At 29.1% G+C, this 26756-nt stretch overlaps 1 protein-coding gene across 2 annotated transcripts in view; it reads right to left on the bottom strand.

Annotated features, from left to right (window-relative positions):
- Positions 1-3394: 3394 nt before the first annotated feature.
- Ctf4 (Chromosome transmission fidelity 4) overlaps positions 3395-26756 on the bottom strand; it is a 92978-nt gene continuing 69616 nt past the window's right edge. For both annotated transcript variants that reach the window (XM_075357015.1, XM_075357016.1), the window contains exons 13-19: positions 25392-25526; positions 23932-24108; positions 17253-17449; positions 15015-15190; positions 11898-12118; positions 8355-8606; positions 3395-4023 (exon numbers count right to left, since the gene is read on the bottom strand). In XM_075357015.1, the coding sequence (XP_075213130.1) occupies positions 3769-4023; positions 8355-8606; positions 11898-12118; positions 15015-15190; positions 17253-17449; positions 23932-24108; positions 25392-25526 (1413 nt within the window). In that variant the 3' untranslated portion in view covers positions 3395-3768. The remainder of the gene's footprint in view (positions 4024-8354; positions 8607-11897; positions 12119-15014; positions 15191-17252; positions 17450-23931; positions 24109-25391; positions 25527-26756) is intronic.

Raw genomic sequence — 26756 nt, 5'->3', positions numbered from 1 at the left:
ATGGTATACACATCAATGTATGTTAAGTTTCATAAGTGTAATAATTGTAGGTGATCTGAAAAATCAGTCACTCCTCAAAATGGGAGAGTCATTCCCAATAAAATTGTCTTATAACAAGTTTACTAAGGAAAATGAACAATTATTTGATTTTTCATTACTTTCTTTAACTCACATATACTTTCATGACAGCAAAGCCCTCTGAAATGCAGATTGTATTCAGGGTTACAAGTGGCACCTTCAATCACAGAGATTGAGTAAAAAAAAAATCATTATTCTTAGAGAAAATAATCCTGACTAATGCTACTTGTATATCGATTGCTTTATATATGCAGCTCAGACTTAAGAAGACCTGGAATAAACACAACCTGTTTGCCACAGATACATATGTATACATTCCATATGGAAAAATGCATATTCTTGCAAAAAAAGCAATTCTTATTTGGAAACAAATTAACTTTTCACATAATAAATAGTAATAAAAATTCAGTTACTTTTCAACTTTGAATAAATAGCTGAGTAACAGTTTTTTTTCTAAAAAAAAAAATCTAAGAAAAAAAAGAATAGCAAATAATACCACAAAAAATAATGCCATAGATAATAGAATAATAATGTGTAAAAGGAACAAATTATTAAAATTATTTAATACAACTAACGTTTATTTACATTTCTTCACTCACAGAACAGTCTTATCAACATTTTTAAATAATACAGGTTACACAGTAAAAAAAATACAGGTTATCTTTAATTGTTTTAATACTTTTAACATAGTATAATATTTTTAAAAAAAATTCTACCAATACATAGAATTAGTCATGACTAGGAGCACATTGTTTAGCATTCAGTACATTATTAATAACAACAAAGTTACTTTAGCAGAAAAAAGATTTTGATTCAAAAGAATAGAAATCATGTCAATCATCACTAAAATAACACCATGAGTGAGTGAAAATTTATCACATAACTTACAAATAATTGTATGTAATGCTGAATATGATAACACAGCTAACTATGCTTTCATTATTAATGAATTCTGTAACCTTATAATTTATTTCTGAAATTTTGCTACTACTTATCTGCACAGCAGAAGTAACATTAGGCTTCAGGCTTCAGAACCATATATCTGATTAATGTAGATTATCAAAATTTTATAAATTGCTTTCTTTTTTTATTTTCGTCCAATACATACTTCATAACAAACATCTGAGTACTTGACAGGACGGCATTATAAAAGTAATACTGTCTTTTTCTAAAAGTAATGTTTCTTTTTTTTAGTCATCTTTAAGGTCATGTAATAGATGATACAATTTCTAACATAAAAATATGTTCTTTAGACAAGATATTCTCATATATTTAGGGTTTCAGTAAAGTTTCAGTTAACTAGTGCGGTTACCTAATTCAAGAGCAATGGCCTTTAACAAAATTTATTTAATTTCCAAACCCTTTAATAAATGGGATTAAATCTTACTTGAAAAATGGACAAAAATCTAATATTTCCCCTTTTATTACCAAACAATATTCTCAAGTACTTTTTGTGAAGCACTTTAAAAAATTCATCAAAAGGCCTAATTAAAAAAAAATCAACATATAACTTTTTAGAAAGTGCTGATGTGGTAGATGATTCTAAACTCAGGTTTCATCTTTAGTTATAAAAGTTATAACATTGCATTACTGTAACCAGTCTTGGAAGTGTAAATATTACAACCTAGCTTACAAATTATGTAACAGGAAATCAGTACAACATGTTTTAATTTGCTTAATTTAAAAAAAAAAAAAACAGGCCTATCTGGATCAGTTACTATAATTATTCATAAATATACCACAAATATACATTACATTATATGTTTAATAAAACATGTTGGGGTAAACTATATAAAAATAAATATAATTTCAGACATGTAACAACCTATTTTCTTGAACTTTTATATTCATGAAAAATGCTCTAAACAGAGTTTACAGAAAGGTCCAAATCATTCCCAACATTCTATCGTATGTATCACATACAGATGAGAATAACGAACATCAATGTAAATAACAAACTTCACTCAATGCATAGAATTAAGCAGATATTGCAATTTTATTAAATATTATCTAATATATTTTATTTCTGAAATCTTTAAACATACTCTCAGAAAATAATACTGCATACCTCTTTTGTCCAGAAAATGTCTTATGTGTATCTATCCATTAAAAAAAAAAATCATTCAGAAATGTGTGAAAATGATAATTTTGTTAAAAGTTCTGCAATCATAATTACTACTAAAGCAATATCAGAAGTAATGAAATATTATACACATATATATGCCATCTAATACACCATAAGAAAGAAACATGAAGAATAGACATCTGAAGTAACAGAGATGATTTTTTTCTAATAATATTCAAGCTGTAAGTAATCTATACATTTATGCTACAGATGAAATGTAGTAAAAATATGAAATTTATCTTCTATCTAAGAACTCTTAAATTTGGAGCTCCATTCACAAATGGCAAGATTACAAATGTCATCCTGAAAAATTTATACCAAGAGCCAATACCGGAAGATTATTCTAGCCTGAATACAATTTTCTTATAACATTTTTTGTGCTTCACATCACAACTTCATTACCTAACTTTCTAGTTTGTGTTACTCTATTTTCAAGGTAATTTGAATCAGTTAAATATTGATGGCCACTTGTGGACTATTATAATATTTTATAGTTAAAGAAAACCTTTTTTTGTACATAGTGAAAAAATTATAATTTTTGAATTGATGACATATTCTACAATTTTTAATTTTTTGTTAGCATCAATGTCCGGGTGATAGTAAATTATTATAAACTAGAAAGAATATTTTTTGTAAATATTATTTGATGTAAATTTGATGAAATTATTATAAATTATGAAAATGATTCTGTAGTCGCTGTACTAATTTCATTTGACAGTTGCAAATTTAAAATATTTTTATTTTAGCAGTTCAATGATATATAAGTATTCACAAAGCTCAGTTTTAAAAAAAAATTGTCTTCACTTTTATTCTTTTAAGATGTTCCACTTGTTTTATTATTGTAATTCCTCTGCCTTTTCCTTTCTACTTTTCAGTTAGTAAAGGCTTATGCATTGATAACTGGGTTAAAATGGGATTTTCAATTCTGAGGTGTTCATTTCAGAGAAAATAAAAAAAATTTTTATCCATAATTTGTTATTCAGAATACTTTTTACACTAAAGAATTTCATTAAATATCAAAGAACTACATATTTATGCTGATTTTAAAATGGCAATACTGCTGCAGTACTTTGTATAAATAGAAACAAGTTAGTAAAATAAGTCTCTCTCTCTCTACATATATATATATATATATATATATATATATATCATTGATATTACTTATTGATTTACAAAAAAAAGTTTCAATTTATACTTAGAAAATTATTTGCTCTCAGAAATTGCAATGTATGTGCTGAATTACTTGACGACATTCTTCACAAGATTTCACATTTTATACATAAGATAATATAATGGTGCTAAATAAAATCTTAATAAATAGCAACTTCATTCTATAATTCAGTACTCTTTATTTTGCAAGTAGCAAAAAATTCCTTTCATTCTTCCTCTTCTTAAAATTACATCACTATTTCATGTCTATATTTCTTGACTTTTTGGACATTTGAATTTCTTTTGGCTTCCTTTTGGTCAAGTAATTGAACCTTTCTATATTAAACTACAAGAAAATATAGCAGGAAAAACAAGAATTCTATTTGAAAGGTAAAATCTGTCTGCTTCAAAACCTTTTACATGCTTTGCTTTTTGTGAAAAAATCCAGTTAATTTATTTACAGATTTAACAACTCCCTTTTTTATCTCAGGGTCATTTTTTTTCTGATTTAGCTTTGAATTTTTTTTTGGTTGACACTCATTACTTTTATGACTTTCTGTTTCAGACATTTTTTCTTCAAGACCATTATCATCACCATTACTGTGCTTCCTCTTTTTGTTGTTATCCTGAACTGGAGCTGGTGATTCTGTAATCATGGCATCACTGCAACTCTGAAAAAATTACACAATAATAAAACAATATAGTAGTGTCTTATACATGTTAAACTGATGAAGAAAGTGGCTTCTGATAGTGTGCATAATGCTTTCTTTATGAGGGGAAATAAATAATATGAGGATCATATTAAAATGTAATATTTTTTTGTGTACTAGAAGTTTAATTTTTTTAAATTCCGATAATGAGAAATTTTAATATGTATTATTGACAGATTGAACTCTTTTACACGTGATGTATACTGTTTTAAAGGTAGATTTGTCAATTAGGTTTTTCAATGAAAATATGTTAGCATGGATTATTTTTTTACAACTGAATAAAATGAAGCAAGTGTTTTTCAGAGATATAAATTTAAAAAATCTGATGTGGACACCACATGACTTCCTTGTACACCTATTAAATTACATACAAATTTTTTTAAATGAAATGTACATCAAATTTTATTTCATTAATAACTTCTGATTTTTTCATTTTTTTTTATTGTTATTGAATTATTATTTATTGTAATGTTTTTACAATCAGAGGTTAATAATTATTAATAAATCTATATATATAATTTAAAAAAAGTAAAAAACAAAAGAAAAGAAAATGAAGTCAGATTTGAACCGATGTGCCTTCCCATTGTAAGATTCAAATATTTCATTAATTAGAATTTTATTTGGCTATAACGCTAGAGCCAATGAAAATAAACACCACTTATGATATATCGTTGAAAAGTTCTCAAAGAGGGCTTATTACTGCAGTTAAAAGTCCAAAATTTAATTTTTTTTTGGATTTTGGGCTTTTTTGGATACTTTAGGTCCAGTTGATTGCAACCAAAAGGGGAGGTGTATAACTAGATGTTACAACAGTCCTAAGTCCAATAATTCAACATCCTACAGCTAATCATTTTTGAGTTATGTGAGATATATACATACATCATGTTGAAACTAGTCAAAATTGATATTTCTCTTGAAATCTTTTTCAAGAGTTTTTTGTGATCACAATACTTCCTTTACTTCGTACAAGGAAGTAAAAATTAAATGAGAGTCAAAAACAAAAAAAATTACATTTGTTAAAGAGAGGAACAGATTTTAAAAAAAATTTTAAAAATATTCAATCAAAGTTGAGGTTTAATTTGATTTTCTCTAAATTTAACACATCTAATAAAAGGTAAACAAGAATGGAAACATTTTCAAAAAAAGCTTTTCTTTGTTTAAGGTCCGGAGTTTATAATTTTGGAAAATTGGTCTATATAATATGATACAAAAAATTTAAAAAAGATATATTAAAATCGAAGGAAGATTGAACAAAAAGACAAAAAATAAATATATTTATAATTCAATTTTAAGAGTTGGGGGTTGATTACTTTGAGAAACGTTTTTTGATCTATTTATGCAATATAGGTATAAAATCTGCCAAAGAAAACTCTTTTTCAAAGAGCCTCTGAAGAAAATCGAAATTGGTTTTTTGTGATACCCCAATCTCCTAAAAGAATTTTGAGAAAAAATTAACATGACCAATACCCCACATTTAGAATTTCTTGAGCCAAAATTTGGAGAAAATCGGTTCGATCAATCTGAGATATAAGGCCAAAAGTGTGTGACACATATTCCTACATACGTACACATGTACATCTTTATATAAATATGTTTTTTTTTGTGTTGAAATACCAGTAACCCTATTTTTGTTACGATCATCATATTTTTCCTTTCAATATAGTATTCTAGCTATATTCACCAGGAAAGTAATACATACGCAACGCAAGAGAGTAAGTCAAAAAGTAAAGTGAAATTTAAGAAACCGTTTACTTTTATTTCCACTTAAAAATTAAGCTTATTTTTCAATATAATCCTCTCTCTTTCTATGTACCACAGCCTATTTTTCAACAAGCATTTAATTTCCTTCTTGGAGCCAAATCAGGACTGTAAGACCAATAATCCAACAGTTTAAAACTGAAATCTTGAAGGCAAAAATTTGTTATGGGTTATGAGGTCAATAGTTACCATGAAACAAAATTAAACCTTTTGAAATTTACACACCTTTCGGATTATTTTTTGCCTTTAGTGATAGCAGTGACACAGTAGTTTTCAGTTTTCATGATTTCACCTTAGGCGTGAAGTATATAAAAACTGATCTTACATACACCAGAATATTGTCATAATTAATTTTCAAGCTGATGGCCTAACTTTCAGTTGGTCATTGTATGCAAAAATTCTAATATTTTTAACAAACAGTTCATTCAAGGATCTTTGTTTCACTCAAACAACTCTTAATATCGTTAAACCAAATTTACCAATCCCTTCTGGTTTCATATCTTCTGAAATGAGAACACACTGCATTAATTTTCTAATGCAATCAAAGGAGCACTCATTTTATATTAATTTTTAAACACAACCACAAACAGCTAAAAACAAAACGATACTTCAAATCAACAGATTCTAAATTATAATTTTCAACTAATATTATAAGAATCAGATGTTTCACTAGATCTGATGTGGACACCATATGACTTCCTTGTACACCTATTAAATTATCTATACACATTTTTAAGTCATAAAATTTTATTTCACTAACAATTTCTGATTTTTTCATTTTTTTTTATTATTGAATATTTTTTATTGTAAAAATTTTTTACAATCACGGGTTAATAATTAATAAATAAATATAATAAAAAAAGAAAAGTTAAAAAAATAAATTAAAAAAAAGTTAAAAAACAAAAGGAGATGAAGTCTGATTCAAACCAATGTATCTTTGTTTTTAAGATCCAAATATTTCATTAATTAAAATTTCAATTGCATTCAAAAAGGGAGGTGCACAGCAAGATATAACAACAGTGTTAAATCCAAAATTTCAACATCCTACAGCTAATAGTTTTTTTAGTTATATAAGATACAAATGCACATATATATGTACAGACATTATGCCGAAACTAGTCAAAATAGATTCAGGGATGGTCAAAATGGATATTTCCATTGAAATATGAAAACCAAAATGTTTCACAATCACAATACTTCATCCTTTACTTCAAACAAGAAAGTAAAAAAAAGCAAAGATGAAATTTTTCACGATCACAATACTTCTTTTACTTTGTAGAAGAAATAACAAAAAAAAAAAAAAACTCCTGAATACATTCTGCAATACAGGTGGCTTCAATCCACAATTGTTTGGATTTAGAAAAAAATCTAAATTTTAGAAAATTATATAATTTTTTATGGAAACGTAGAGGGTAAATTTCATCCTGTATATTTCTTTGTTGCAACGAAATGCAAGTATAGCATTATATTTATGCATCTCCCTACTAATCACAGAGCCTAGACAAAAGTCCCTTGCTACTGTGTCATTCTTATTTTTTAAAAATAAACAAAGTAATGTATAACTATACATTAGTTTGTTTATTTATGCATGGAGTTGCAATTTATGGATGGATCCTTTAAGAACTGACCGAAATCGTTACTCTGGCTGACCTTGGGAGACTAACTGCTTGTGTTCATTCTCCTGGCGCTATTCCCCTTCAGTCTGTCCGCTGAAGGCCTATTGGTGCTAGTGCCTTTCAGCCTAGATGGAATACGTCTACTGGGGCTCTAGTTGTTGGAGGATGCAATGCACTCCCCTCGCTGGAGGAATTCACTTGTGCTAACAGTGACCTAAATTGTAAGTTGCTGGGAAGAATGATTGGTGAAACTCTTCTTCACTCTTGTCATCTTCAATATCTTACCTTGGCAGGGTCCAGGCTGGGCCAGTTCGATTTGTAGCAGGGAAAATATAATTTTTTTATGTACAACATAAAAAGATAAATTCATGCAGTATAATCCCTTGTTTGAGGCTTCATTAAGTCCTTTTGTAAGATTAACCTGGCAGGAGGGCCAATCACATGTATACATTTGCCTTTTATTGAAAAGTATTACATTATGAATCTAACTACATAATTAATTGCTCATTGTCGGTTACAACAGCATAAAATTATACACAACAGGTTCTTGTTTTGATTATACTACCTCTACATGGTCACTTTGTACTCATTTATTTTACATGTAACATAAATATACTAATGAAATTTCAGAGTGTAATAGGATAATTTATATTACATACATTTTGATAAATATAAGTGTACATCATTTAGTTTCATTTAAAATTAATTTAAGTTTATAAAATAAAAAGACTAATTAGGTTGCAATTGACTTGGAAGAAATTTTTTATATACTTCAAAGTACATCCTGAATGCTAATTTAAAAAATATGCCATGTTCATATAATTTAGTTGTCTGCTTATTGAAGACAAACTAATAGCAGAATAAATAAAATAAAAAAACAAATAAATTAAAAATTTTAATAAGTCCATCACTACTTACTTCATTAATGACATCAGCAACAGTTACTGTTTCAAATGATGATTGTGTCATATCAGTAACTGAATTAGAGATTTTTAATTCTTTATATTTTTTTAATGCAATTTTAGTAATCTGAGCAATTGACATATTTGGATTTTCTCTTTGATAATTTTCTTTTTCGTTATTAAACCAATCTTTGAACGGTGGTAGAATATTTTTTGATGGAGTAGAATCATTTAAACTGATTTCTAATTTTTCTTTATCTGCTTTGGACTAAGAAAAGCAAAAGATTATTTTTTCATAACAAAACAATAAAAAAAATTAAATTAAAACATATATAGATTAACATAGACACAAATAGTTTCATATAAATAAAACCCAAAATTTAGTCATTATCTACAAAGGAATGAAAGCAAAAAATTTTTTAAGCAAGTTACATGAAAAATGTAAAAAAAGGTACATTGCTTTATAATTTTTTTTTTTACCTCTATAAGATAAATATGTGATAAAATGCTCTTAATAATTTATAATATGTTACTATAATAAAGGGAAAAAACTACATGACGCTTTATAATTTTATTACCTCTAGAAGATAAAAGTATGATCCAAAAAAATTACAATGAAATTGTAAACTGTACAGTAAGAGTCTTGCAGATATCATTTCTTCCACTCAAAAAAAAATAATTTTTGTGATATAAATAAAACTGTTTTTAACAGAACAAGACTGATATAAAAAAATGTAAGACACTACTACATTTCCATTATCAAAATCTGTTATTAATTTAGAATTTTCTTTAAAAAAAAAAAAAAAAAAAATACACGTTAAATGTATGTAATAGACAATAACCGATTTCATTTATTAAACAATGAATAAGAAATAACTGAAATAGGTTTAGTAAGAGTTTCGTGAAAAATTTTTCTTTTTTTTTGCTTATTATATGAAACGCTTAAACATTGTTTATTATGCATTATGTTTATTGTATTATTATATCTATTGTCTATTACATATATTTAACATGTATTTTTTTTAAAGAAAATTCTAACTTAACAGATTTTGATAATAGAAATTTAGTGTTTTACCTTTTTTGAATCAGTATCGTTTTGTTAACAGTTTTATTTGTTTACAGAAATTTTTTTGAGCGGAAGAAATGATATCTGCGAGACTTACCATTTTACAATTTTTTTTGTATTTCACTTTGTTTTGTTAGATTATTCTTTATTATTTTTTTTATGAATTACTGATTATCTTATGGATTTATTATTAAAATTTATTGTCTTTCTAGAACAAACAAATTGAATTTCATGGCCAATTTTTTTTGTTGATAGTTGTATCATTCACTTTATACCATTTTTCATTTTTTAATAAAACTAGTATAATCACCTTTACGAATCAAAGATTCGTGATGTAATAATGCACTATTACTTTAAGTGTAACCCTCGATTTTTATTGTTAAATTCAATTTTACCGATCGGATATATTTCCGTTTATTTATTAATTTTTTAATAAAACTAGTATAATCTCTTGTAAACTAATACTTTTATTTTTTTAAAGTGATGAGAATTAAAAAAACTGTTTCATCTTCGGTACTTTCATTTACATACGAGCATTTACTATTAAAACAAGCTGTAGTATATTTTCTTTTAAATTTTATTATTTCAAGTACATTATCAAGTTTTTGTAGGCTTCCTAGTATTAAGTACTGCTATGTATCGGTGTGATATGTAAATGTACATTAAAAAAAATGAATAAAATGACATTCCAGTTCCATGGTTCATCAAATGGGGAAAAAAAAGGTTGTCTAACAAAATTCGAGATAATTTTTGAAAGTATTCTTTATTACAAATCTAATTGGACTGAAATATAATGTTTTCAAATTTATTATTTTTTTTCCCATTTTCATTTCATTGTTACATTAGGTCATGTTTAGAACTGTAAACATAGTTTGTTGACTTCGTCACCTTTTTACCAACGAACTCCATGATTGCAAAATGCTCTAAATAATTTATAATATGTTACAATAAAAAAGATAAAAATAATACATTTATGTATGTTAATGATTCTTAATTGTGTCTCAAATAAAATTAAAAAATACTGATGGAATCGCCAATTTTAACTAAATTCTAATTTTTACCTAGTATGCTATGACCTATATATATGGTGTTTCTTTTTCTACATGAAAAATCTTTTATTTTTGTATCTGGAAAGACCCATCTATCAGAAATTGTTGAACTGATGAAATTAGGTTTAACACTGGTTACTATGGTCATCAGGTACTATACTACTTTTTTTATGTACCTGCATTTATTATTATAACTAAAAAAGGTTTCAAAAAAAATAGTTTTGTATATATTATTCTCAGTGTAAAAATATAGTCTACAGCAATACTAGATATTGTAAACACATCTAATGCTTTAAGTAAAGTATCCCTGATGATCATGAGTTTATCAAAATATAATTAATTAATGTTAAATAAAAAAAAGGGGTGTAAAACATGAGTAGCAAAATTACACCATCAATATACCTGCAGAGTATATACTTCGTAATAATCACAGAAGATAGTGTAAGAAAAGCATTTACACTGAGCCCGAGTATTGCTCACTATTATTAAATAAAGCATCACATTAGTTAAAGTAATCTATTGAGCTTATATTTAGTTTTTGCATCTTCTTTCCAAAAATGAAAAATTTCATACAAGATACAAAAATCACATAATGAGGATAAACAATTTCATTGCTGGTGCACATTTTAATTCTACTTTCATGTTTCTCCAGAAAAAAAATGTTAAAAAAAGTTTCACTACAGATTTATTTTATTGTTTTTATATTCAGGTCTGTACAAAAGATTTCTAAACTCTTTTAACTTCTACGGGGAGAGAAGGTTTATTTAATTTCATTAATTTGTCACCAGTGTCCACAACATATTTAATTTTCACAACACAAAAGAAATAAATCTTGTGTTATGTCTCTCTGCACAATACATTATGATTAGCAAAAAACTATAAAACCTCTAAGCACCTTCCCGTAAGTCATTATTAGTGAAATGAGTCATGTAGCAGGCATTGTTGATGTAACAGACAGTGAGAAACTTTGAATTACATATTGAATTCGAGAGAAAATCAACCAATGTTAGATTTAGGCCGCAGAAGAGGGCAAAAGTCAGTTACTACATCATAATTACATTCATGTGCTGGGTCTTATATGACAATTTACTTATGAATGATACAGTGTTTTGGTTACTCCATAAAAGTCCCAGTATTCTTTTCTTATATCCTAATTGTTTTTTTACATTGGTTTGCAACTGCTGTAAAATAATTTAAGAAGATGCCAATAAGCACTAAAATTATATATATAATTATATATTATCTAAATGAGACTTAACAGAAAAGCTAATGACGAGCTACAAGTGGAAACATAGGAAGATATTTTCTAAGATGACTGTATTATATTCAAAATTATTTATAATCAATGACATCATATAATATGGGTGCAGAATACTTTATTACAGAGGAATCATCTTAGATTATACATAATGAACTAAATTAAAGTTTCACATTAGTTTTGTACCTTTCTGCTTATAATCCCTGCCAATGTCGTATTAGTTTTATTTGTGATTGGTGTAGCTGGAGAACCTACACTTGCATCTGATAATTTAATGAGACCTTTTTTAAATGGATTCAGAGCACGCTTTCTAATAAGACTCACATCTTCTTTTGATGATGAAAGACGACCAGAATAAGGTGATAATGTTTTTTTCTGGATATCAGTAAAAGACGATGTATCCATTTCTGTAAAATACAAATTAGAAGTTGTAATTAGTGGGTGAATACAACTTTGTAAAGAAAATAATTAGTTTTTTAAACTATTGTAAATATTATTACACCATACACATACAAAATGGTTCAAATTTTTTTATGAATGCAAACAGATCTAATCATTTATATATATATATATATATATATATATATACACACAAACCGCATGCATGTGCATTTAACATTTATTCATGAATGCTGAATGCATAAACGACCAATTTAAAATTCAAGCTAAAATTTTAGAAATATTTTCTTCTTAAATTGATAATAACTAAAACAAAACTATCCCTTTTTTACAAAACCAGGGAATTTAAAGTTCCCTATAACACTGGTCAACATGATTTTTATTTCACGAATACCAGTAGGTGTACTTAATGCAGTTTATCCTGTTTTCAAGTATGTATTCAGAATTTCTCCATCACCCACAGTTTTTTTATTTTAATTTTTTTAAATATTTTAAAATGTTTTTTGTCCATTGCCAAGTAAAAGCAACTAGAACATTGTAAATGTGATGGAACCAATTGAGCTAACTAAAAGTTAGTTATTGTTGTGCAGGTTCAGATGTGTATAGACATGTACAAACATGATTTACTGTAGCACACATTCATCAGAACGATGACAGTTGTGAGATAGTAGTGAACTAGTAAACATGTCATTGTGAGTGCTTTGTGTGTCTAAATTATTGTGTATGACATATTTACAACATTATTTCTTTTAATTAGTCATTAATTACAAAATGCCTAGAGTTTGTTTAAATCATCCCAACAATTTTTGTTATGTATGTGTTGAAGTGACGCTCCAGTTCCAAAGGAAAACCCTTACTCCATTAGTAAAAAAGTGTTACTTTTATTTTGGGTGTAAAGTCAGAGACCAAACAAGGGCCTAGAACCCTAAATATCTATTGTTTAATATGTTCTAAGTTTCTCACTGCATGGAAAAATGGCACATGCTACATGCCATTTGCTATCTCTATGATTTGGAAAAAACCCATAGATCACTCTTTTGACTATTATTTCTGCTTAAAAAAACATTAAAGGAATTAAGTCAAAATCAAAACATACAGTGGTATTCCCTAACTTGCAATCTGCAATGAAACCAGTCCACACTGCAAAGAATTTCCCATACCAAAGCCTGATGGAACTAAGGAAGAAAAAGAAACAGATTCTGGTGATACAACTTTTGAACAAAGCAGTTCATCTGAGCCTCATTTACTGACTCAAGAAAATCTTAACTATCTCATATGAGATTTAAAGTTATGCAAAAAAAAAAACAGCCTTAAATGCTTGCTTCCCAGCTTTAAAGATGGAATCTTCTTCAAAAAATACAAAGATATGTACTTATTGTAATCGTCATTCTGAATTTTAATACTATTTTTCTGAAGAAAATGGCATTTCTTTTTTGTAATGACATTTCTTCTCTTATGGAGACACTTTGTAATGAACATAACCCAACAGAATGGAACTTGTTCATTAATTCCTCTAAAACTAGTATAAAAGCTGTGGCTTCTGTATAATGGCAATAAATTCCCATCATTACTTGTGGCTCACTCTTCTAGTATGAAAGAAATATATGAAAACTTCAAATTTTTATTGGAAAAGCTTCAATATGCAGTATATGAATGCAAAATATTTGTGGTTATTTGAAGATAACTGCATTTGTTCTTGATCTGCAGCTTCGTTACAAACAGTACTGTTTTTTGTATGAATGGGATAGTAGGGACAAAAAAAATAATTTCATTAGAAAAGGATGGCCTAAACGCGAATCACTCATTCTGAACAGAAAAATGTGAAACAAGACCCATTGTGTAATCCTAAAAAATGTGTATCTACCTCTGTTACATATCAAAACTAAGACTAATGAAGAATCTCGTCAAGGCTATGGACAATACTCCTGGTTTTATGTACTTAAAACAGAAGTTTTCTAAAATTAGTGATACAAAGATTAAAGAAGGAATATTTGTGGGTCCACAAATACAATCATTAATGCATGATGAAAAGTTTGAGGAACTATTAAATCCACTGGAGAAAACAGCTTGGCAAGCATTTAAAAATGTTACTCAATTTTTTGAATAAAAAAATCAAATCAAATTAATCAAAAGATGGAAAATTACTGTGATATTGTTGAAGATCATATAAAAATTTGGGTTGTAGTATTTCCTTAAAAGTACACTTCCTGCACTTACACCTAGATTTCTTCCAGGAAAATCTTGCCACAGTGAGCGATTAGCATGAAGAACACTTACATAGCTATGAAAAAGAGGTATCAAGGCAAATGGAATTCTAACATGCTGGTCGATTATTGTTGGACCAACAAGAGAAATGCTCCACAGGTGAAATAAAGCAGAAAATTGTCATTTCTTACTTTCTAGCCAAGTCAAATCTTTGAATATTGTGTAGTTAAGAATGCAGTAAGTATTAAAATGTTTAATATTATAAATGCTTATCTCTCAGAAACCTTGCGTGATGGGGAAAAACTGATATCACATTTGAATTCAAGAGAAAAAATACTATCAGAATCACATATTTTTCTTCCAGAGACAAAAAAAAATATTTTTTGCTCCCCAGTGTAATTGATCAATTAAGCAGGTCTTTTTTTACACTATTAATTATTGGAAAAAGAGAAAGTGGTGCTTTATGATGGGACAGAAGAAAAATGTTTATAATTAAATTAGGCATATACTAAACATCTACCAAACATTGTTAAACAATGTCTTTTAAACTGGCTTACTTTTTTGTCTCTGAAGTAAAATGGATAGGAAAAAAGAAGTACTCCATCAAAATAGATTCATATATAAGTAAACTGATAAAATTTATAATATAGATTCATATATGAGTAAACTGGGAAAATTTATAATATAGACAGCACTTACTACTATCAATTGATTCTGCAAACATATCTTGGGAAGAATTTTCAAAAGCTTTATCACCCTCTGAACCAGTCACTATGTTATGGTATCCGTTCTGCTGAAGCCTTCTATCAGATTGCATATAATGATGTAGCCAGTTGGATTCTTGAACATGTCTTACTGCTAAAACATCGGAATACCTTAGCAAGACAGAGAAATAAATATTAGAAAGTAAAATTATTATTCTTCAAACGAATCATCTGAAGTTGATTAATTAGCTACTATTGTAATTTTTGGATTTTAAAACTATTATTTATATTAATAAATTTTATTTAACATGTCTTAATAAATAATTAAATTAACTGAAAACGTTCTCTAAGGCAAACATTTCAAAATCAGTTGTTCACTATTACATAAGAATTTTTAAATGCAATTGTTAAAAATATGGGATTTAAATTAATATTTATTAATTTCTAATAAAAAATCACAAAAATATTCTGTTCTTATGCATCTTCTTCGTCTCACTTGTGTTTATTTTTTAGGTAATCACATAGTTAGATTTCATTACCATAAATAAAATTTTATATTTATTCTTAAAATTGTAGATTTTTAAAAACCTTCTGTCATATTTATGTAATTTTTTTGCAGATTTTTCTCCATATATTATTTTAATTGCCACTGGGATTATTTTTAATTTTTCCATTCTTAATAGTTCATATTCAGTTACCTGTTTCTTGAATATTTTAATGGTATTTATAAATTTTAAGTAAGCAAAGCGTTCTTCCCCTTTTGTATCCATTACAGACTACCATTTTGCTCTATCCCTCACCCATATCCTTTCTCTGACACAGGTCACTTCTCATTTACCTCCAATTACATTTTCAAAGCTGTTCTTTCTTCCCTCATTATTTTAACATATGGTAAACATCGAGTTTTGCTCTCTTTACTCTGCCCAACACACTTTCTGTATTTGTAAGAATCCTTCTACATTTTTCAAACGATCCCTTTTATTTTCCTTAAAAAAATTTCTGCTTCATAACTTGCAGCAATTTACTTTCTTCCTATCCTTTTATAATTCAAGACTCAGACTCATGTCAGTACTGGTACCTGTATCAATACTGCATTTGTGTAAGGCTTCTTTACATTATTTAGGACTACCTTACTTCTTACTATTCCTTTATCATAAAAAAATTTCTTGCTCTCTACCAATCTTCTCATTGTCTATCTGCTCATTATTCAAACATCGGAAATTTTTAACTATTAAAGTACAATCTTAAATTTTTAGCTTTCTTGTCAGTTCACAACCCATTCTACAATCCTTTAATCAAACATCATGCGTTCTTTGAATTCATTTTCCTCTTCACCCATAAAACAATATCATTAGCATACAGTCATGTTTTTCTTACACCTTCATCATTGAATCTTGTTTTCAACTCTACAAATTTCATTCATCACTGCACAAATATGGTGACAGTATAATGTACAATTGCTTGTTTGAAGATTATAATGTTATACCACTCTGAGAATCACATTTCCATTTTTACATACTGTAACTCTTTGCCTTTTGATACATTCTCTTACTTATCCTTTTAGCTCCTTTCCCACAACCATTCTTTGTTGAACAATTCATATTAATTTTCATGGCACACTATTATATTCCTTCTGTATATCCAGAAACACTATAATTAATCCTCAGAAATTTCTCATCTTTTCTACACCAGCAATCTGATTGGGAAAATCAAGTCAATTAAGTCTACATGTCTTTTCAAAAACCATAATATTCTTTCTTTCTCTAACAGATCCATCACCTCTTTTTAGATTCTAGTTTTAAACTCTTTCCAACACTTCTTGTTAAGTAAACAAGAATCTATTATACCTAGAATCTATTATTTCCTTCATCACCTTTTAATAATTAAGTAGTCAATATTAAATATTAACAAAATAATTTTTAAATAAATTACAAATGGAAATGGGGACACACTTCAACAATACAAGTAAGATTATGATTGTTTTTCACTCCAACATGACAGTTATTGAAGTTAATTTATGTTAAGATTACTTCACATGTTGCAAAGTATATTGTAAACTTTCTGACTTCAGAAAGTCTCTACATCTGATAAAAATCATTAGTTCCATAATACATAAAGTAACTAACTACCTCTTAAGAATTAAAAAATGTAAAATTAAATAAAGTTAATATAATTAAAAACTGAAAACTTAGTTTCAGAGAAAATATAATAAATATATAACTATTCTATTTACATATTTGGTGTTGAATTGTTTTCCACCCCATTTTCTTCTCGGGCTTTCTTTTCTGCAAGCAATTCTGCAATTTGTTCAGCAAGGCCTGTTTTGTTCTGTAGGTGAGCATACTGCATAGCTCGTTCCATTAGCAATGCAGAATCCGATAGCTGGCAGACTTCAAATGCTCTTAAACTATGATTTTCCAAGCAAGCTATCTGAAATAGATATGTTATTTTTATCTATTCATTTTTCATTACAAACTCATTCTACACAAAATATCTAGCCCAAGCTCAGGATTGAATACAGGACCTTTAGTTCACATTGTATTCATACTTTCTTAGGTGTGTTGATGAGATTTAATAAGGAAACTGTAGAATAGAATTTATCTGTAACCCAGCTGTTCTTGTTACACATCCATGCAACAGATGAAAATTATGCAGTATGGCAGCATATGGTACATTTCAGAAGCAATTTAATAAATTTATATGGTTTAGTTAACTGCATGCTTATCCAGCAGTGAATGCAACAAATTTTAATGGGGTTTATTTGTTCAACCAAAAATCATAACACATTTATTTAGTATATGAGGTGCAACAATAAAGTAATGAGACTGATGTGAAAAAAAATGTTGCTTACCGTTTTAGTCATGTTTAGTGTTGTCTCCTTCAAAGTAGTTCCCCTCTGATTGCACACACTTATTCCAGCGCTTCTGCCATTGATTGTAACATTTTTGGAACTCATCTTCTGTAATATTCTCAAAGACCCTCGTCACAGCTTTTTGGACATCTTGTGTTGTTTGAAAATGGTGTCCCTTGACCGCCATTTTGACTCTTGGAAATAGAAAAAAGTCGCACAGAGCGATATCTGGTGAATAAGGTGGCTGTGGTAGTTCTGAAATTTGTTTTGAGGTGAAAAATTGCTGTACTGACAGAGCAGTATGGGATGGCGCATTATCGTGATGCAGAATCCAATTATCAGCAATGTTGGCACGGACACGAAGAACTCGTTTACGAAGTCTTTGTAAAATTTCTTTGTAGAAATATTGGTTAAATGTTTGTCCAGGAGGCACCCACTCTTTATGAACAATTCCCTTGGAATTGAAGAAGCACACAACCATGCATTTCACTTTTGACTTTGACATGCGAGCTTTTTTTGGTCTGGGTGATCCCTTTGAGCACCATTGCGAACTTTGGCGTTTTATCTCTGGATCGTATTAAAAAATCAACCTTTATCACCAATGATACACGGCTTAACAAATCTGGATTGATTTCCGTTTGCTCTAACAGATCGGCTGCCACATTTTTCCGTGTTTCTCACTGTTGTTGTGTGAGATTTTTGGGGAACATTTTTGAACAAATCTTTCTCATACACAGGTCTTCAGTTAATATTAGACGAACCGTTTATCGATTGATGTTGAGTTCTTCTGCAATCATTTTCACAGATAATCTTTGATCAGATCATACGGTTTCACGCATCCTGGTCAAGTTGAGATCTGTCCGAGAGGTTGATGGTCGTCCACTGCGGTCTTCATCTTCAACATTCGTTCTGCCTTCACTAAAAATTTTATGCCACCGAAAAACTTGGGCTCTTGACATAACCTCCTCTCCAAAAGCCTTCTGAAGCTTACCATAAGTTGTCGTTGCGTTTTCACCCAATTTAACCCAAAAAGAAATGGCATACCGTTGCGCAATATTTTGCGGTTTCATTTCTGTGACGAGAGACACAAATACGTGTTCACTTATTACAGCATAACTCATGACTGAGCAGTTGCATCAATGTGCCTCTTGGACTAGAAGTAGCTTATATTCCAAGGTCAAGATGGTGTGCCTACGCAAGCTGCAGGGTTGCCACATCTTGAAAAGAAAAATCAGTCTCATTACTTTATTGTCGCACCTCGTATGTTATATACACGGTCTGTTCAGAAAATAACCCAATATTTTTAATTATGAGCCAACAGAAATATTTAGTGATATGCAGTTGGAAGCATTGTGTTCTGAATAACCTCCTCTGAAACCACATGTTCTTGGATTGTTGATATCTAATTTAGTTTTCATGTTATTGTTATTTGAGTGCAACATGTTTAAATGTTAAAGCGATTTTTTTAATATGAAAATTTTTGATGATTGAACTTTTGTCTCAATTTCGTAGCTGTAAACCCAGCTTTCTTCTCCTGTTATGATCCTTTGCATGAATGTTTCATTGTTATTGGCTTGTTCAAGAAGTTGCAGACAAACATCCATTTGATATTCTTTCTGCGTTCATTCAACAACAGAGGAACAAACTTTGCTGTATAACTTGATGCATGTTCAATTTTTTTTAGCATGATCCAAACAAGACGCTAACCTCTTCTGCAAGTTCTCTGAGGGTCAAACAGCAAATTGCATGCACCAGATCGTTGATTTTCTGAACGAGGGTGTCATCAGTTGGAGTTAAAGGCCTTCCTGGTTGAGGGTTGTCTTCAATTGAATGACAAACACTTTTAAATCATGAAAACTATTTGTAACATAGCATATGACCCAGAGCATCATCTCTTTAAGTTTTTCAAAAGTTGAAACATTTCTGTGAAAGTTTTCCCCAGTTTCACGCAAATTTTATATTTAACATTGCTCCTGAAAATCACAAATTAGAGAAATAGCTACTAACACTTAAACACATCGCATTCATAGCAATAACATGAACACTAAATGATATCAACAATCCAAGAATATGTTATTACAGAGAAAGTTATTTGAACATAATGCTGCCAACCCCATGTCACTAAATATCTCTGTTGGTGCACAATTAAAAATGTTTGGTTATTCTCTGAACAGACCTCGTACTTACCACATATTTCTACAGTAAAGATTTTTCCATTACTTACATTTTAAAGACCTTTATTCAAGAATAAACAGAACATTATTTCAGTGAATAATTTATATGACTAAAACATAATTTGATAAAAAATACATATTTTAAGTTTAGCTTACATGATTTATATATTTCACAATAAAGCACATTTACACTTTTTATTATTTTTAAAAAATAAACTCCCAAATGTGAAGTGTAGCAGAGCATAAGTCTGATATCCCATAAAGCCAAAATTTTAAGAACAATAAACAGGAGATTGAATGGAAAATTAGAAAGAATAATAGAATAGCAATGTGGATTTAGGAATGGGATTTGAATAAAGATGCAGTAAGTTTTCCTAAGAGCAACTGTAGAGAGTAATGTAGGAAAGAGTATAAAATGTGTACGTAGTTTGTTATTGATCTGGAAAAGGTTTGACAGTATTAGATGGTACAGGCTGATGCGTATATTGAGAAAACATGGAATAAACTAGAATGAAACAAAGAAAGAAGTCTGATACAAGACTTGTACTTGAACCAGAGAGTAGGGAAAAATATTAAAAGAATGGACTGGGATCAGGAGTTATGCAATTGTGCTGCACATCCCCCTAATCTGTTTAATCCGTATCTAGAGAAAATAATTAAAAACAACATTTATTTATTATTATTACTTTTCTATATAGCTGCCATCAACTTCAAAGCATTTTTCATAGTGTTTCAATAAATTCATTCCTTCAAGAAATTTCATTGCCAGTGACTTCACATAATAATATCATTTTTCAATTCAACATCATTGTCAAACTTTTGTGTGTAAGCCACTGTTTAAGGTGAAGAAAAGGATCAATAGCTGGAGTTAGATCAGGGTTGTAGGGTGGATGATTGAAGATTTTCTGACATTTTTCCATTTGCCTCACTGTCTGATTTCCATGTGTGGCTGGGCTTTATCATTGTTCGGACCGAGACCTACAGCAAAGGCAAAAGCTAAGTTAAAAATCACCAATATAAATGTCTACCGAGGCATTTACATCGGTGGCATCCCAACGAGGCCTGGCTTATTACTATGAGACGTAAAAAGTTAGAGGGTGAAAGACGACTCCCATTAAAGCCCATCAGGGCTAGGAACGGTGGGAGGGGGGTGAGTGGCACCAGAACCATCACAAGGTGGGTGTCTTTTTCTACAGAGTTGGGATGGGCTTTATCATACTAAAACAAGATCCTGTAGGATAGCATTCAACATCATTTATTTTTTAAAAAAACTCTTAGAAGATTTTTAATGTTTCACAATATGTATCACAATTCACAATAACTGAATTAAATAAGCAAGACACCCTTTTCATTCAAAAAAAAATAAAAATAAAAAATAATAATAATAGCCATAAACTTCTTTACTGAATGCTTTTGTTTGAACTTCTTCAGTCTATGAGTGATGAATGCCACCATCACACTGATTGCTGCTTTACCAGAATGAATAAGAAATTCATCTCTGGTAACAATGTGATCAAACAATACATCCATCACCTTCATTTTCACAACATTGAAAAAATTCATGCACTGCAGCAAGATGTTTTTCCTTTTGTATGTTGGTTAACATCTTTGGCAACCATCTGGCACATAATTTTTTATAGCCCATCTTTTCAGTCAAAACTTCATAAATCAAATCGTGAAACATTAATGACAACTGTGACATAGTGAAGCACCAGTTTTCTCAAATTTTTATTTTATATTATTGATCACTTAAGTATTTTCAATATGGAATCATGTGAAAAAAGCAATTAGTTTTCAATATGTTATTTTGTTTGAGTTTTTATAAAGTAATTATAAAAGAAGATTATTTATGGCCATGAAAAATTAAAAGTATCAAACAAGTATTTTTTTGATACAAATTCACGAAAGATCTGTAAACCCGATAAATTTACTATTTTTAAGAAAAAGCTCAAAAACATTCAAAGAAAAATTACACCAAGTAATTATAAGTAATCAAACATCATGTACTAATAAATAGCGGAATTATTATTACAATTAAAAAACATATTCAGTAGCGTGCAAATTAATCTGAACACAGGGAATTTTTTGTTTATTTCTTAGTTATGGCTACATAGTTTGACCAAACCCATTCTTTAAGTTGTCCGTGTAATGGGAGGTTATTGTTCTTTGGTTTAGAAATTTTCATGTTATAGTGTTTTTTGAAAGTTTATTTCATTTTTTATTACAAAATCATATTTTTGTATTTTTTTTCTGTCTTGAATATAAAATAATGGTCATAACTCCAAATGCTGGAAAATTGTTTATCTTTCTGAACATATCAGTATAGCACAACAACAAATAGTTTCTGAATGTGGGATGGACGATGGACTACGGACAGTGAATGCTATTTTAAAACAATTTAAAGAAACTGGTGCCTTTTCACCTCAAAGGAAAGGAAAATGTGGCTGTAAAAGAAAAAACTACTCCAATTAGTGAGAAAAAATTAACTTTATCCAAAATTATTTGTAGTGGACTTAAATTGAGAATTAGCAGCCAGTGCAAGAGATTTACATGTGACAACTGTTAGATGCAGACTTCTTGCAGTTGGATAGAAAGCTCGTTGGACAACTAAAAAGCAGCTTTTAACACAAGCAATGTATAAAAAAAAGGCTCCAATGGGCCAAAGCACATGCTAACTGTACCAAAGAAGAGTTTTCTTCTTTTTTTTCTGTTTAGCCTCCAGGGACCACAGTAAGATATTATTCAAAGGATGAATGAGGATATATGTTGAATGTGGATGAAGTATAATCTTGTACATTCTCAGGTTGACCATTCCTGAGAAGTGTGGTTAACTGAAACCCAACCACCAAAGAACACCAGTATCCACAATCAAGTATTCAAAAATCCATACCAAGAAAGCTGTAAAAATTTTGTTTCTCACTTTTATGTAAATGAGTCACATTTTTATGTTAAGGGGCAAAGGGTTCTGTACATCTGAAAAACATCATATGAAAATACATCATCGGCTCATATCCAATAATCAGTTAATCATCCCAGAAACAAACTATTTTGGGACTGTTTCACATTTGAAGACCCTTGTTCATTACTTTCAATAGATGGTACATTGAAAAATTATGGATACATCAAGATTCTGAAGGAAGTCGTGACACAACTTCAAAACAAATTCCCACAAGGGCATGTAGAGCTTCAACAACATTTGATGTCAAGCAACTGCCCAACCTAAACCTAATCGAAAATCTCTAGACAATAGTCAAAAAACAACTCCCAAAAATAATTTCATTAGAGCAATAGTATTGGTATGGTTTCATGATAAAGAAATTAAAAAAAAAATGTCTAGTATACTTATTGAATCCATGCCAAATTGCATATATGAAGTGATTAAGAATAAAATAGGATATATTAATTACTAGATATTCACAAATTGTACAGGTATGATTTCTTTCCCCCTAAATAAAGTTACTTTAAATAACATCTGTGTTCCGATTAATTTGTATGCTACTGTATATTTAAATACTGAGAAGCAAGTTTGTCAAAATAAAATATTAGGGAAAAAATAGTTACAAGGGAATGAACAGATGTGTCAGGTTGACTGAAGTATAAGCAAAAGACAGCCAAATCAGTGGAAAGTGATCTAATCTGAATAAATTATTTGAATAAGGTTTATCGTAATATTTAAACAGATTAAAAATTATAATTCCATGAAATGGAGCAAAAGATGTTTTGCTTTGCAGAAAAATCTCAAAGCTAAAACAATAATTACTAGAATTAAGCTAGACTAAAACTTACAATAATAACAGTTTACCTAGGTTATTCAATTATACTTTACACATAATAAAAAAATATCAATTTGATCAAGAAAACAAATGATTCTCTTATAATGCACTTACTGAAAACAATTTCATTATTGTCCTGTTTATTTCTACAGTATTTTTCTTTTGTGCTTCATTAAACACATCATTATCAGTATTCATTTGACTAGATTCTAGACAGTGCAATGCCAATTTTGATCTCCATAACACTTCTTCAAGTCCTCCTTTTTCTTCCATTGAACCACAGAGAGGAACCTATGAAAACATACACAAGCAGAGCAAAATGAAAGAAACAGTAATTTTATGGCATGTTAAAGACTAAAAATTAATATGTTAAAGACAATCAAAAACATGCTACTGATCAGGGTAAAGTTTATTATATATTTATGAAAATCCGACAGTCCATTTCTATGACATGTATCTTCAAATCCAACCACAATATTTAGTTGGACATTAGTTTCTATTACTATTTAATAGGATTCTAAGCAACTGTTTATTTGGACCTATCCCTATTGTGCAAATAAAACTATAAGTTTTAGTTATTGAATGAATACGTGTATTCTGTATTTTGCACTGCTTAAATAATTAATTATACAAAGCATACTTATGTATATGTATAATCTGTGTTAAGCTTCTGCTGATCCAAAATTACTGGTTTCTACCATTATCTCCTAGATTTTACAGATATTGCTCAATACATAAGGGTTTCCTTGCTTGTAAGCAAGTAAACTGAATACTTAGATGTAGAAAAAACGTCAGCATAATGAAAATACCCAAGAGGCAAAAATAACACAAAATTTGTTAATGAAACAATCTTTCCTGTAATGATGTCTTACAACATTAACAAAGAATAATAGCTGAAAGGTTTTTTTTGTTACCTTGCTATCTCTAGACAAAGAACTAGATATGGCAATTCAAGTTATAGGTCATAGGGATGATTAACAACTTCCGTGATCAGGAACAATCACTTTGTGGTTGTTATCTTCTTCCCTCCCCTTAACATATTCTTTAATCCTTTTCCTTTAGTTGATACAAACTGGCACCTTCTAATACCCAGTTATTTTGTTGGGGCTCAATGGGGTAGCAACTTTTTGTAGCTATGGAATTATTCCAAGGATTCTATTTTCTAACCAGGATTGCACATAAAACTTAACTATTTGAGGTGTCATCTGGGTAAAGCTAGGTCTTCTTTTAATCACATAATATGAAGAAGAACTAGGTTAATTTATGCATGAAGTTTCAAGGTATAAGATGAAGATATTTCAACTCAGAAAATTTGAACATCCAATATTCATAATCAACAACTAAGTCACAAAATTAACAAACTTTTATGTAAACATAAATCAACAATTATCAATATTAATATTTTATCAACAAAATGATCACAAAAATAACAGATAGTGAGTGAAATACATTAAATTATATATTGCTTATTATTGCAAACAATACTAATAATCTGTTCTCAGATAACCTTAACTAAATTGAAAGTACAAAAAACTAAAAAAAAAGAGGTATTTTTTTATAGATAAGTTCATTACCTTCCAAGGAAGTTCTGTCATATATGGAACTGGAATAACAGGCGGGTAATCAGATCCTTTACATAAAATAACTTTAATTGTTTGAAAAATCTCATTAACACCCAGAACAAAATAATGATCAGATTTTCCTTTTACCTAAAAAAAAAGATCAAATTTGTACAAGCTTGAAATCATTCAACAGAAAAACTCATACAAAGTTGGAAATATTATTAAGATTACTAAAAAACCAATCCTGTAGCTTTGTGCTAGAAGGGCCAATGTTTACTTTGGCCCACTAAGCATAAAACAATATGTGGCTTTTTCCTTTTGGGCTAATATTATAAAAGGTTGACAAAACATTAGAAGCCACTGATTTTTAGTTTGGCCCTTCTAACTACGCAAAGATATTTTCCAAATAAATCTTTGTATTTATAGTCTCAACACTGCCCTGCAAGTTTTATACAAACAGAATGCATCTCAACATTTTTTCTTTCTTTAACCAATTAACATACAAAGATTGTACGGTAATATGTTTTTAATTAAGAGTTTATTTGTATATCAACTTACAGTACTTTACGAGATCAAGACTAACACTTCATTTACACTCATACATATCAAACTCTGAAGAATTATCTAAACGGTAGTTACCGGAGGCTAAACAGGAAAAAGAAAGGTAAAGTACTTTACGAGATCGTGTAACCCCCTTTTGTATAAGGCAGCAAGACAGCAATATGCTTGTTAAAAATATTTCATTTGCTTATTTAAGAGTTGCTTTTATTCATCAACTCATAAAAAATTGTTTATTTTGAAAATTGATAATGAATACCGGTTATTAAAAATAATGCTGCGATTACACATCTTTGGGTTTATGGAGTGAAGAATTTGATTTTACTAATTTTATAAGATGTTTAGTTTCTACAACTATGTGCTCAGTCAATTTCATATGTTAGTGAAATACTGTTTAATTTGTAATACCCATACAATATATTTAAAAGTATTAATTTTGTTTTACTGAAGTCTAAGAATTTGTTAAAATGTGGAAATTTTGAAAAACCATTGAAGTTCACAAGCAACTGCCAGCGATGCAACCTACATTCCACCTAAAGTTGATGATCTTACTGACAAAGAAGGTATTGATGAGAATTTTCTGAGACCCCTACAAGTACAACCGATACAGCAGGTACATTTGAGATTCATTTGCATACTGAGAAAGAACACTGATATTAAAAAATCCAGTTGCAAGGAGAAACCAAAAAACTTGTAGATCTAAAAAAAACTGGCTTGTGTCTGGCACTGTCAAATAAAACAGGCTTCCTAATTGCCCATTAAACAGTTTTAAAGAACTGCAGAAAAATTAATAGAGGTACATTTGATGGAAAAACAAAT

Source organism: Lycorma delicatula, chromosome 2 (genome assembly GCF_047948215.1).
Source record: "Lycorma delicatula isolate Av1 chromosome 2, ASM4794821v1, whole genome shotgun sequence".
In the NCBI taxonomy this organism is placed as follows: domain Eukaryota; kingdom Metazoa; phylum Arthropoda; class Insecta; order Hemiptera; family Fulgoridae; genus Lycorma; species Lycorma delicatula.
The sequence above is the reverse complement of the archived record's forward strand: the minus strand, read 5'-3'. Positions and strand labels throughout refer to the sequence as shown.